At 42.5% G+C, this 12,312-nt stretch overlaps 1 protein-coding gene across 2 annotated transcripts in view; it reads right to left on the minus strand.

The window, feature by feature from the left end:
- Window positions 1–1,158: 1,158 nt before the first annotated feature.
- The window catches only part of LOC110527764 (chemokine-like protein TAFA-2), a 192,251-nt gene continuing 181,097 nt past the window's right edge, over window positions 1,159–12,312 (minus strand). The window contains exon 5 of one of the 2 annotated variants that reach the window (XM_021609264.2): window positions 1,159–2,257. In XM_021609264.2, the coding sequence (XP_021464939.1) occupies window positions 2,246–2,257 (12 nt within the window). In that variant the 3' untranslated portion in view covers window positions 1,159–2,245. The remainder of the gene's footprint in view (window positions 2,258–12,312) is intronic. The other variant, XM_021609265.2, reaches the window with a different exon arrangement.

Below are 12,312 nucleotides of genomic sequence, written 5' to 3' on the forward strand. Positions count from 1 at the left end.
GCACTACGAATTTTAGGAAGACGCCTGTGAGAAATCCCAACAGGAAATCGCTCAGAATGCTAAAGCAGCTGTGTGCAAACGGGCTTTTGTTTATCAACTTTGGAAGAAGGCAGGGTAATGGGGACTAAAAATGACCATTTTAGTTGGTTGCCCTTTATGACAATAAAGGTGTACTAGTACTACTGCATTGTGGGTCGCTCAAGCAGCAGGACCAGGTTTTTTGTTCACTATTTTACAGCAAAATATCAACCACAACAACAACAAAAATATGTTTAATTATTACTTTGAATTGCCATGCACATTTCATCATAAAAAGGGGAGGGGGTGGGGCAGAGTGCCATTTATAGTCTAATCCTGTCCATTAATTACTTGTTGGGTATAGAAATCAAAAATACTGGGTTGATGGTACAGCATATCAACAGAAAATTATGATTTGGATCCATCTCTGGATTTGGCATTGTTGAGATTGGAGCTCTTTGATGAACACAACTCTAAATTAATTCTGAGTGCTTTTCCCCTTCAATTATTCCACTATTTGCAGGACTGACTAATTGTAAATTAGTTCCAGTGTGGATCCTTGGAAAATTCTATTATGCTAATAGCATTACCCTTGCCTTACACAAGACATGTCCCACAGAGGCTGTGAGGGACTGTGACACCGATGTAAACAGGATTTTTTTTGGTTACACCGTTTGAATATAAATCATGTAATCTAAGGGAATGAATGCATAATGCTGACCTCTGTGGCAGTTCATGGTTTCCCAAAGAATGAAAGGATTTGAGCTTCAGCAGTGGGAGAGGTGCTATGACGTCAGTGCAGTAAGATTGAGTTTCACTGATGTCTTTCCTTTCCAAGCAGTTCATGGTTTTCCATTCTGACCTTTGTTTTCAAAATGCATCATCAAACCTCATTTAGTGTTGTTGTTATCCCGCCTCACATTAAGTTTGACATACAGTACCGTGCTGATATAGCTCAAACAAGTGCCTGTAATGTGGCAGTTGCATGCCACAATTCGGTGTTGAATTTATTTTGGTTGTTATTTTGTCTGTACGTTATTTGGTTGTCTTGTAATGGTGACGTTGGCGATTTCGTAAAATGTATTTAGTTGTAGAGACATTTGAAACTATGATACAAAACCAAACCCTTTCTCGATTCAGTGACATCCTTTTGACATAGGTTTATTGAGATAATACTGACACTTTTACTCAATGTTGGTCACCAGGCTATTAAAAACAGATATTAAAACAGTTGGAGTTCAGCTTAATGTCATTTTAATTGGTTTGTTGAAACCATGGTGCCTTTAATTCAAGCACTGCAACATAGTAGTTAGTACTATTTTTCACTCTGGCATCTTCTTTGATGTCTCAAGTCTTCAAAAGCAGACCTGACAGTCCAACAGAATTACTAAAACCAAACACTTAATGCTTTAAAAAAAATCAAAAACCTTAAAAAGAAGAGATGTCTGCTTCATACGGTTAAAAATAAATGGATATGCTTATGATCTAAATCTCGAACACAAACACTTGGTTTTGGAGTCATTGAGCTTCTCTGTGGCAAAAAGAGGAAAAATATTTGAAAATGTCACGTCACATGTTTCGCATTAAGGTTTATCTTGCTTGCATAATCCACAGTTTTTGTTTTTACTGAATAAATACCTTGCAGGTTTGGATCTCCTACTGTAGCAGTTCATTGGAGGAAAAAACATAAACAATAATGGCTAGGAATTGGATCTAATCAGTAGTCCAGTAGTCTGGATAAGGTGGTTCTATGGGATCTAATCAGCAGTCCAGTTGTCTGGATAGGTGGTTCTATGGGATCTGATCAGTAGTCCAGTAGTCTGGATAGGTGGTTCTATGGGATCTAATCAGCAGTCCAGTAGTCTGGATAGGTGGTTCTATGGGATCTAATCAGTAGTCCAGTAGTCTGGATAGGTGGTTCTAATCAGTAGTCCAGTGTCTGGATAGGTGGTTCTATGAGATCTAATCAGTAGTCCATTAGTCTGGATAGGTGGTTCTATGGGATCTAATCAGTAGTCTGGATAGGTGGTTCTATGGGATCTCCAAGTCAAGTCTCTGCTCTGCATCCATACAGTGGAATTTCAGTGTTTCCTTTTTTTTCCCTTATTGGTCCCTGGTTCCATCCCACAATCCTTCAATACATAGTCTTCACATCCAAGAAGTCCCTGTGGTTTCTGTCAAGGAAGAGATGACTGATGCCAAGTCTTCAGATCCAGGACAGACCGCACTATCGTGTGACCTGTAAAAAGGGGAGATAGCAGGATGTTAGTTAATACTAATGGGCAACGCTACAGATTTAAACTAGGATTTGGTGCTATTTATGACACATGGCAGTGTGTAAAAACCTCAGTCAATCTGACCCCGCTGCTGGACTACAAACCCACGATAAGAAGATTGAGTGATTAATTACACAACATGGATGGAGCGTTGTTTATTCCAAAAGGTCCATCTCTAAGTACTAAGCACCACACCACACTGTCTATTACTGTGTACATCTATATCTGTCTTATTGTGTAGATCAATCTGTCAAACGTGCTGCATACACCAGGCTGTGTTTGAATCCCCAGCTGTCACGACCATCACCCACCTGTCCTAGTGTGTCCGAGTCAAATAGTGTAGTGTAGTGTATGTCAGAAATGGTACGGTAGGTCTGGTAGGTTTTATGTAATGAGATGTACTGTACACACGGTAATGGTGTAGATTGATTTCAAAACATGACGCACATGATCCATTTTGACACCCTGCGAGCATAAGTATTTCACTGAATATTAATCCAAAGGGCCCTCACAAAGTACAGTCACGATGGCATGTGCCATCTTTGCGGTTTTCATGGTCATAAAAGGAATGATGTTAGTTGTCCTCTCTTTGGTGTTTTGCCCTTTAAGTAGAATACACATTTAGAGCCCTAGTTTAATTCAAAAATAGAATTATAGGTTCAGGGGTATGTCATAAAATATTTGAGCTATTTTCACAATCGGAATATAGGTGCAGTAGCTGGCGGTGGTGCGAAAGGGCTGGGTTTTGATGAATAAACAAGTTGTGGGTGTGTCAAGGCTTGGCCCCTCACTGGCCAATCAGAACGTGCTCCATGGCTAAATATGTGGTTGCTTCAAGTTGTGTGTTTATGATCTTCTATGTATTGCATTGTCATCAACTCCAATTCGAATGTTATTCCGTTATAGCTTAGTTTGTTAAATAGCCTGCCTCATACTTGCTAAATTGTATGTTGAAGTACACATTGTTTGAATTGTATTGCTTCAATATGGAATACATTGTTAAACATAGGCTACAGCATTCACACTGATAAAGGGTCTAGGACTACTGTAAATTGCAATTGGGACATATACATGACAAACATAGTCAATAAGCAAGATTAAATTCACTAGGCTAAAGGCCTAAAAAGACATTGTATAACTAATACAATTCTAATGAAAATGAAACAACTTCTTTTAAATAGGCTGTCTAAATACAGTTCCAGGCACCATAATTGCTCCCCATGGGCGTATAATACAGACAGGGCAACTTAGACTATGGAGGGTTTTACGCACATCAAAAATGTTCACAGGAGCTCGACAAAGATCCAAAATAAAGAGAGAGGGTGAATGTCCACTCACAGTTAGACTGCTCCCAAATGTAATGTCTTATAAACATCATGGAACCATTTTACAGATCATATTTGCACTTCTCTGGAAATAGCAGATGAAATTGCATTGCATTCGAGCCATATATAGTGCCTTGACCCTTGACTTTTTCCACATTTTGTTACGTTACAGCCTTATTCTAAATAGATTAAATCGTTTTTTTCCCCTCATCAATCTATACACAATACCCCATAAAGACAAAGCAAAAACGTTTTTTTAAACAAACAATACAAACCTGAAAAAATAATTTACATAAGTATCCAAATCAAATTTTATTTGCCACATGCGCCGAATATCAAGTGTAGACTTTACCGCAAAATGCTTACTTACAAGCCCTTCACCAACAGTGCAGTTCAAGAAGAAAATATTTACCAAGAAGGCTAAAATAAAAAACACAATAAGAATAACAATAACGAGGCTATATAGAGGGGGAACCGGTACCGAGTCCGTGTGCAGGAGTACAGACTAGTTGAGGTAATCTGTACATGTAGGTGGGGAGCAAAGTGACTATGCATAGGTAACAAACAGGGAGTAGCAGGAGTGTACAAGAGGGGGGGGGGGGGGGTCTGGATGGCAGGAATATTGGCCCCAGTGATGTACTGGGCCATTCGCACTACCCTCTGTAGGGCCTTACGGTCAGATGCCGAGCAGTTGCCATTCCAGGCGAAGATGCAACCGGTCAGGATGCTCTCGATGGTGCAGCTGTAGAACCTTTTCAGGATCTGGGGGCCCATGCCAAATCTTTACAGTCTCCTGAGGCGGGACTGAAAAAAAGGTTTTGTCGTGCCCTCTTCACGACTGTATTGTTATGTTTGGACCATGATAGCTCGTTGGTGGTGTGGACACTAAGGAACTTGAAACTCTCGACCCGCTCCACTACAGCCTCGTCAATATAAATGGGGACCTGTTCGGCCCGCCACCTTTTCCTGTAGTCCAAGATCAGCTCCTTTGTCTTGCTCACATTGAGGGAGAGGTTGTTGTCCTGGCACCACACTGCCAGTTCTCTGACCTCCACCCTATAGGGCGTCTCATCGTTGTCGGTGATCAGGCCAACCACTGTTGTGTCGTTAACAAACTTAATGATGGTATTGGAGTCGTGTTTGGCCACGCAGTCGTGGGTGAACAGGGAATACAGGAGGGGACTAAGTACACACCTCTGATGGGCCCCAGTGTTACGGATCAGCGTGGCAGATGTGTTGTTGCCTACTCTTACCACCTGGGGACGGCCTGTCAAGAAGTCCAGGATCCAGTTGCAGAGGGAGGTGTTTAGTTCCAGAGTCCTTAGCTTAGTGATGAGCTTTGTGGGCATTATGGTGTTGAACGCTGAGCTGCAGTCGATGAACAGCATTCTCCTTTTGTCCAGGTGAGAAAAGGCAGTGCGGAGTGCGATTGAGATTGCGTCATCTGTGGATCTGTTGGGGCGGTATGCGAATTGGAGTGGGTCTAAGGTGTCCGGGAGGATGCTGTTGATATGAGCCATGACCAGCCTTTCAAATTACTTCATGGCTACAGGTGGTAATCATTTAGGAAGGTTACCTTCGCTTCCTTGGGCACAGGGACTATGGTGGTCTGCTTGAAACATGTAGGTATTACAGACTCAGTCAGGCAGGGAGAGGTTGAAAATGTCAGTGAAGTCACTTGACAGTTGGTCCCTGCATGCTTTGAGTACACGTCCTGGTAATCCGTCTGTCCCATCGGCTTTGTAAATATTGACCTGTTTTAAGGTTTAACCGAGAGCGTTATCACACAGTCACCCAGAACAGCTGGTGCTCTCATGCATGATTCAGTTTTTCTTGCTTCGAAATGAGCATAAAATGCATTCAGCTCGTCTGGTAGGCTCATGTCACTGGGCAGCTAACGTCTGGGTTTCCCTTTGTAGTCCGTAATAGTTTTCAAACCATGCCACATCCTACGAGCGTCAGAGCCAGTGTAGTAGGACTCAATCATAATCCTGTATTGACGCTTTGCTTGTTTGATGATTTGTCTGAGGGCATAGCGAGATTTCTTTTAAGCGTCCTGTGACGACCCTCCCACTCTGTCTGCTGTATTCTGTCTTTGTTCTTGTTTCCTTATTAGGATGCCGGTGGGCGGAGTTGGGAGGGTCGTCAGCTTCATGGGAAACACCTGGGCCAGGTGTCTCCCAGGATAAATAGACCTCTTCCACATTCATGGAAGAGACTCTCTCCATGCAGACACCTTTGTAGATTGTGTTGTGGTTCTTGGTGGCCTTGTGTTTGTTTGCTTTGGCACCTTTCAACACCCTGCATTATCACATTCATGCACGCAAAACTCACTTACACTACTGATTACTGATTACACACATCATTGTATATTTTCCTTAGTTGCTTTAGTTAATAAATATATATTTTGTTACTCCTTATCTCCACGTTGTCTCCCTTTGTTACGGGCTTTGAGCCGGTTCGTGACAAGTGGGAGCTCATCCGGGATATTTGAACTATTGGTTTGGGAGACTGTGGAGGTACGTGTTTGGTTTGCATATTGTGGTTGAGTTTAATAGGCCCAGTATTGGTTGCCTTTGTTGTTTGGATTGTGTGGACTGAGCAGTTGTCTCGGGGGCACATCTGTGGCTTGGTGGAATTTGCCAGCATGCTGGGGAGTTCTATTTCCTTGCCAGCGGGCTACAGTGCGTAAATACCCACCGCAAATCTGCATGAAGACTAGCGTTGAGTTATTGTAGGTTTTGGGGAAGCTCCGTATCTCATCTCTCTTCTGTGGTGCTCAGGGTGATTGTCATTTCTCTGGTTGTGGTCTGATGTGCTCAGCAGAGGGGTTGAGCAAGATTATTTACTTATGACTATGGTGTCTCATGTAGACAAGTTCATTCGCTTTCATCAGAGGAACTGTTAGAATTAGGTACTAAAGAACAGCTGTTGAAGATCGCTGAACACTACAAGGTTAAATTATTGAAATTAGAGAAATTCTGTTTCGTTGGAAGTGACTATGAATCGTTGGAAGTGACTATGAATCGTTGGAAGTGACTATGAATCGTTGGAAGTGACTATGAATCGTTGGAAGTGACTATGAATCGTTGGAAGTGACTATGAATTGTTGGAAGTGACTATGAATTGTTGGAAGTGACTATGAATTGTTGGAAGTGACTATGAATCGTTGGAAGTGACTATGAATCGTTGGAAGTGACTATGAATCGTTGGAAGTGACTATGAATCGTTGGACGTGACTAGGAATCGTTGGGAGTTGTAAAAAATTAAGAAGGACCCTGATGTTCTTTTCGTTGGAGTTTGTAGCTGTTGTGGTCTTTTGTGCCATGTTCCTGAATGTTTACGTGACTGACCATTGGTTGGGGTTGTCATGTTCTATCTTTCCTGTCTGTTCCCTCCTGGTCTTGTGTACTTCTTTCCTCTTAAATATTGCTTCCTATGCGCAAAGGTTGCTGAGGTCTGGGGAGGAGGAGGTTGGCTGGGGCAGGTGGAGGTGTGAACACATAACCCCTCACCAATTTGGGACGCAGAGGCTGTGTCAATTTGGGACGCAGAGGCTGTGTCAATTTGGGACGCAGAGGCTGTGTCAATTTGGGACGCAGAGGCTGGTATGTTGTTCCGGGGTCCTTGTTGGTCCCCGGTTTTATGGGGGGGAATGTGACGACCCTCCCACTCTGTCTGCTGTATTCTGTCTTTGTTCTTGTTTCCTTATTAGGATGCCGGTGGGCGGAGTTGGGAGGGTCATCAGCTTCATGGGAAACACCTGGGCCAGGTGTCTCCCAGGATAAATAGACCTCTTCCACATTCATGGAAGAGACTCTCTCCATGCAGACACCTTTGTAGATTGTGTTGTGGTTCTTGGTGGCCTTTTGTTTGTTTGCTTTGGCACCTTTCAACACCCTGCATTATCACATTCATGCACGCAAAACTCACTTACACTACTGATTACTGATTACACACATCATTGTATATTTTCCTTAGTTGCTTTAGTTAATAAATATATATTTTGTTACTCCTTATCTCCACGTTGTCTCCCTTTGTTACGGGCTTTGAGCCGGTTCGTGACAGTCCGGATTAGTCTTCCGCTCCATGAAAGGAAAGTGGCAGCTCTAGCCTTTAGCTCGATGCGGATGTTGCTTGTAATCCATGGCTTCTGGTTGGGATATGTACGTACAGTCACTGTGGGGACGACGTTACCGATGCACTTGTTGATGAAGCCGATGACTGAGGTGGTGTATTCCTCAATGCCATTGGATGAATCCCGGAACATATTCCAATCTGTGCTAGCAAAACAGTCCTGTAGTGTAGCATCTGCGTCATTTGACCACTTCCGTATTGAGCGAGTCACTGGTACTTCCTGCTTTAGTTTTTGCTTGTAAGCAGGAATCAGGAGGATAGAATTGTGGTCAGATTTGCCAAATGGAAGGCGGGGGAGAGCTTTGTATGCATCTCTGTGTGTGGAGTAAAGGTGGTCTATTATTTTTTTTCTCAGAAGGATCCCTGATCTGCGTACCCTTTTTCGGTGTCTTCACGCAAAATGGCGTGGATCTGGGCCTGTTCCATTGAAAGCAGGATATCCTTCTCGTCAGACTCATTAGAGGAAAAGGTTTCCTCGAGTCCACTGTGAGTAATCTCTTTTCTGATGTGGTGAACCTTCCAACAGCCAGTCTAAGGTCCTGAGTGCTCTGGAGCAGGTTTTCTTGAAGGATCTCTCTGTAGTTTGCTCCGTTAATCTTTGCCTCGATCCTGACTAGTCTCCCTGTACCTGCCGCTGAACATCATCCCCACAGCATGATGCTGCCACCACCATGCTTGACCATAGGGATTGTGTCAAGTTTCCTCCAGGCGTGACGCTTGGCATTCAGGCCAAAGAGTTCAATCTTGGTTTCATCAGACCAGAGAATCTTGTTTCTCAGGGTCTGAGAGTCTTTAGGTGCCTTTTGGCAAACTTTAAGCAGGCATTCATTTGTCCTTTTACTGACGAGTGGCTTCTATCTGGCCACTCTATCACAAACGCCTAATTGGTAGAGTGCTAGAAAGATGGTTGTCCTTCTGGAAGGTTCTCCCATCTCCACAGAGGACCTCTGGAGCTCTATCAGAGTGACCATCGGGTTCTTGGTCACCTCGCTGACCAAGGCCCTTCTCCCCGGATTGTTCAGTTTGACTGGGCGGCCAGCTCTAGGAAAAGTATTGGTGGTTCCAAACTTCTTCCATTTAAGAATGATGGAGGCTACTGTGTTTTTGGGGACCTTCAATGCTGCAAATATCAATCAATCAATTGAATTTACCACAGGTGGACTTCAATCAAGTTGTAGAAACATCTCAAGGATGCTCAATTTTAAACAGGATGCACGCACCTGAGCTCAATTTCGAGTCTCATAGCAAAAGGTCTGAATACTTATGTAAAGTAAATAAGGTATTTCTGTTTTTGTTAAATTTGCAAACATTTCTAAACTGTTTTCACTTATTATTGTCATTATTGTAACAATCTTTGTTAGAAGGATGGTCGGACCAAGATCATTTATTTGACGACCGGCACAAAACAAGAAAGAGTAACAAATGAAACGCACAGTTTTGTAGGGCTAAAAAGCAACAATACAAAATCAAGATCGCACAAACAGCAGGTGGGAAAAGACTCCCTAAATATGAGCCCCAATCAGAGACAATGATAGACAGCTGCCTCTGATTGGGAACCATACCAGGCCAACACAGAAAATAAAAAACTAGACTACCCACACACCCTGGCCTAACCAAAATAGAGAAATAAAAGGTTCTCTGAGGTCAGGGCGTGACAATTAAGGGGTATTGCGTGTGGATTGATGAGAAAAAACAATAATGTAATACATTTTTGAATACAGCTGTAATGTAACAAAATGTGGAAAAAGTGAAGGTGTATGAATACTTTCGGAAGGAACTGTACATTCTGAACATAAACCAATGGATGGTGAATCTTTCTAATAAAATGTGTTTTTTAAACAAATTAAACAAACAATCCATCTGTTTTTTAAAAACAACAATATTTCTAAAAAGGATGGGGTCAGAAGCATGATATTATAAATCACATCTTCGGCAGTAGGCATGGATGTTTGTCCTATCCATTGAAGGTTTATTGAAGAGTATACAGTAACCCTACATTAGGCCTAGTTACAACAAACATTGGCTTCAACATGGAAATAATAATCTGCACACATTGCATTCACATTTCGAAAATTCACTGTGTGTTTGCGCCATTGACAATTGGACATTGCCCAAACGTTATAATAAGATTAGTTTACCATCGCCATTGATATGATCTGTTTGTGACTTTGCCACATGAAAGACAAACAAATGAACAGGGAAATATAGCCTAGACTACAAGCGGATTCAACACCAAGGAAAAACGATAAGCAGTCTATCGCAATAACTTGATGTTCCTAAACATTTCCGCTAAAACCCGCTTTTGGTAAGTCTTAAATATCACCAGTAGGGCTGCTTGAAATTGACACATTGGTGCATGTTTTTAATGACACGCTTTAAATATTTCCACCCTCCCACCTCAGCGCAAGCAAGCTAATACAACTTACCAACCCTGGTGTTAGAGCTCGAAAATGCCAGTGTGCCAGTGTTTACATGACAAAATTGCAAACTAGTGTTTGACACTAGCGCCGCCTTAACAGCAGCTGAAACTAGAGCCCCTAGTATACATAATTATAAGTGGGGCTTGTTTTCAGAGAGTGGCACACGCATGCATGGGTGTTCCTATTTGTGTCTGGGCACCTATTAGTGTCATTCAATTACCGAGTGGCAGGGGCTCCACGGTCTTGGCCTGGAAAGCGGTAGTGTCAGGTGACATGAGGTGTCAGTGCCCCACAGCACACTGTTCCAAGGTATGCCTCATCCCAGTCGGGCCATGGAGGGTCTCACTCTCTAACAGATTTCACACACACAAACATCTAATAACTAAAAATACATTGGCCTGTAATTTTGTTCACGGGCACTGAAACAGGGAACATAAGACTCACCCCTCGCTGTTTCAGGAGGCACAGTTTAATCTTCACATGGCAGTGACACTCGTCAGGATGCTGGTTGTGTGTGTATGTGCGTGTGGAGAGGAGTGACTGTGTGGTTTGGTTCCATTCCAGGGCACTGCGTGAAGTCTTCAAACAGAAGAGGCTCAATGCGTACAAGCCAGCAGGTTCTCCAGTCTCACCATTAGCTACACCACAGATTGGCAAAGCATGTATCCTACAGTACGAAGCTACTAGAAGAATGTAATGCCAAAAAAGTGGATAAGTCCTGACTTATATCCCATAACGAGTAACCAGACCCATATGACAACAAAAGGTGTTACATATTCTTATTATATTGCTGTGCTGCTGCATATTGGAATTCTAGTTATATCCACGCAATATGTGATCAGATTTAAACACCTAGAGAATCATATAATGAAAAACAATTTGCATGCTAGTTATGTGAGAGCAGTTTTGGGTGCTGATGTGAGGGTTTTGTGGAGGAGACCGAGGTAACCAGTGGGCGAACCACACGAATGGAAAGAAGAACAAAGGAGGTTTTGATGCTTAAGCTGTGTAGGTAGGCCTATAAAGGGATAAAAGACCACACTTGACTAGTCAGGCTCAAACTAACCCGATTCAAAGCTTCACGGACAAACGAACAAATGCTTACCACTGATAAAGAAGCACAATCTTTGTTATTTTGATTTTGTTCTCTACTTATCGACTGTACGGATTTCATAATCTTTTAGGGGCTCTATGCAGTGAAATATAGTCAATTATTGGCTTGCCTACAGAAAGTGTCTTGTCTATCTGTGAAAGTGGTGGAGGTGGAGGGTCTCATTCCACTGTCTTTACTGGTGCCCTAAAAGCCCAAACTGCAGAGTCAATCTCAGATTTCAGACAGAGCCTCATGGGCCTTAAGAAACAGATCAATGATCGATACAATGATTTAGGGCATCTTTCAGGCCATATATCGACTACTTCGGTATTGATGGAATTACCAGATGGTATCTTTTATCTCCCAAACTATTAAAAGGATGTATATCAGCCATACTCAAAAGGCAGATGGCTAATTGTTTTTTTTTTTTGGGGGGGGGGGACTCAGTCAGGCTTTTGAAATGTGGTAGTGAATGGGCAGTCATCCTCTTGGAATGTCATTCACTGACAGACATTAGAAAGCTATTTATAACCTGTCAGAAATGTCCAGTTGATCAGCTAGCCCATGTTAGCTAGCAGGTTAGTTCAGCTAACCAGCTATCTACATCTTGTATTTATCATGGCCAGATCACGTGCCCAGGGGCATTGAACCCCAGGGAGTCCCCATTGATTTTGTTGAGTCACTCAGGTATCATATGAACACACATAAGATATGGCAAAATGTGTAGAATTGCCGGAAATTAGCTTTAAACTGCAGAATTTTAACTCCGTCCCATGGCAAATTCTGTAGAATTGCAGGAAATAAGCTTTACAACTGCTAAATGTTCTCTAGACCAACGAGGGGTGTGAAATTATTTGAAAAGTTTGGGTTCCATGGGTCGTGATTCGGAGGTTTGTTACTACGCCAATAAATTACAATATCCACCCGGACCTTTGCCAATTTGTGTGACCAGACCTTCTGAAATAGTAGTATCCCCACTGTATATTATATAGAGTCTATAGGTTAACAGTGTTTCTACATGGTGTATGGGTGGGGGTCCATTT

This window comes from Oncorhynchus mykiss, chromosome 7, assembly GCF_013265735.2.
Source record: "Oncorhynchus mykiss isolate Arlee chromosome 7, USDA_OmykA_1.1, whole genome shotgun sequence".
Lineage (NCBI taxonomy): Eukaryota > Metazoa > Chordata > Actinopteri > Salmoniformes > Salmonidae > Oncorhynchus > Oncorhynchus mykiss.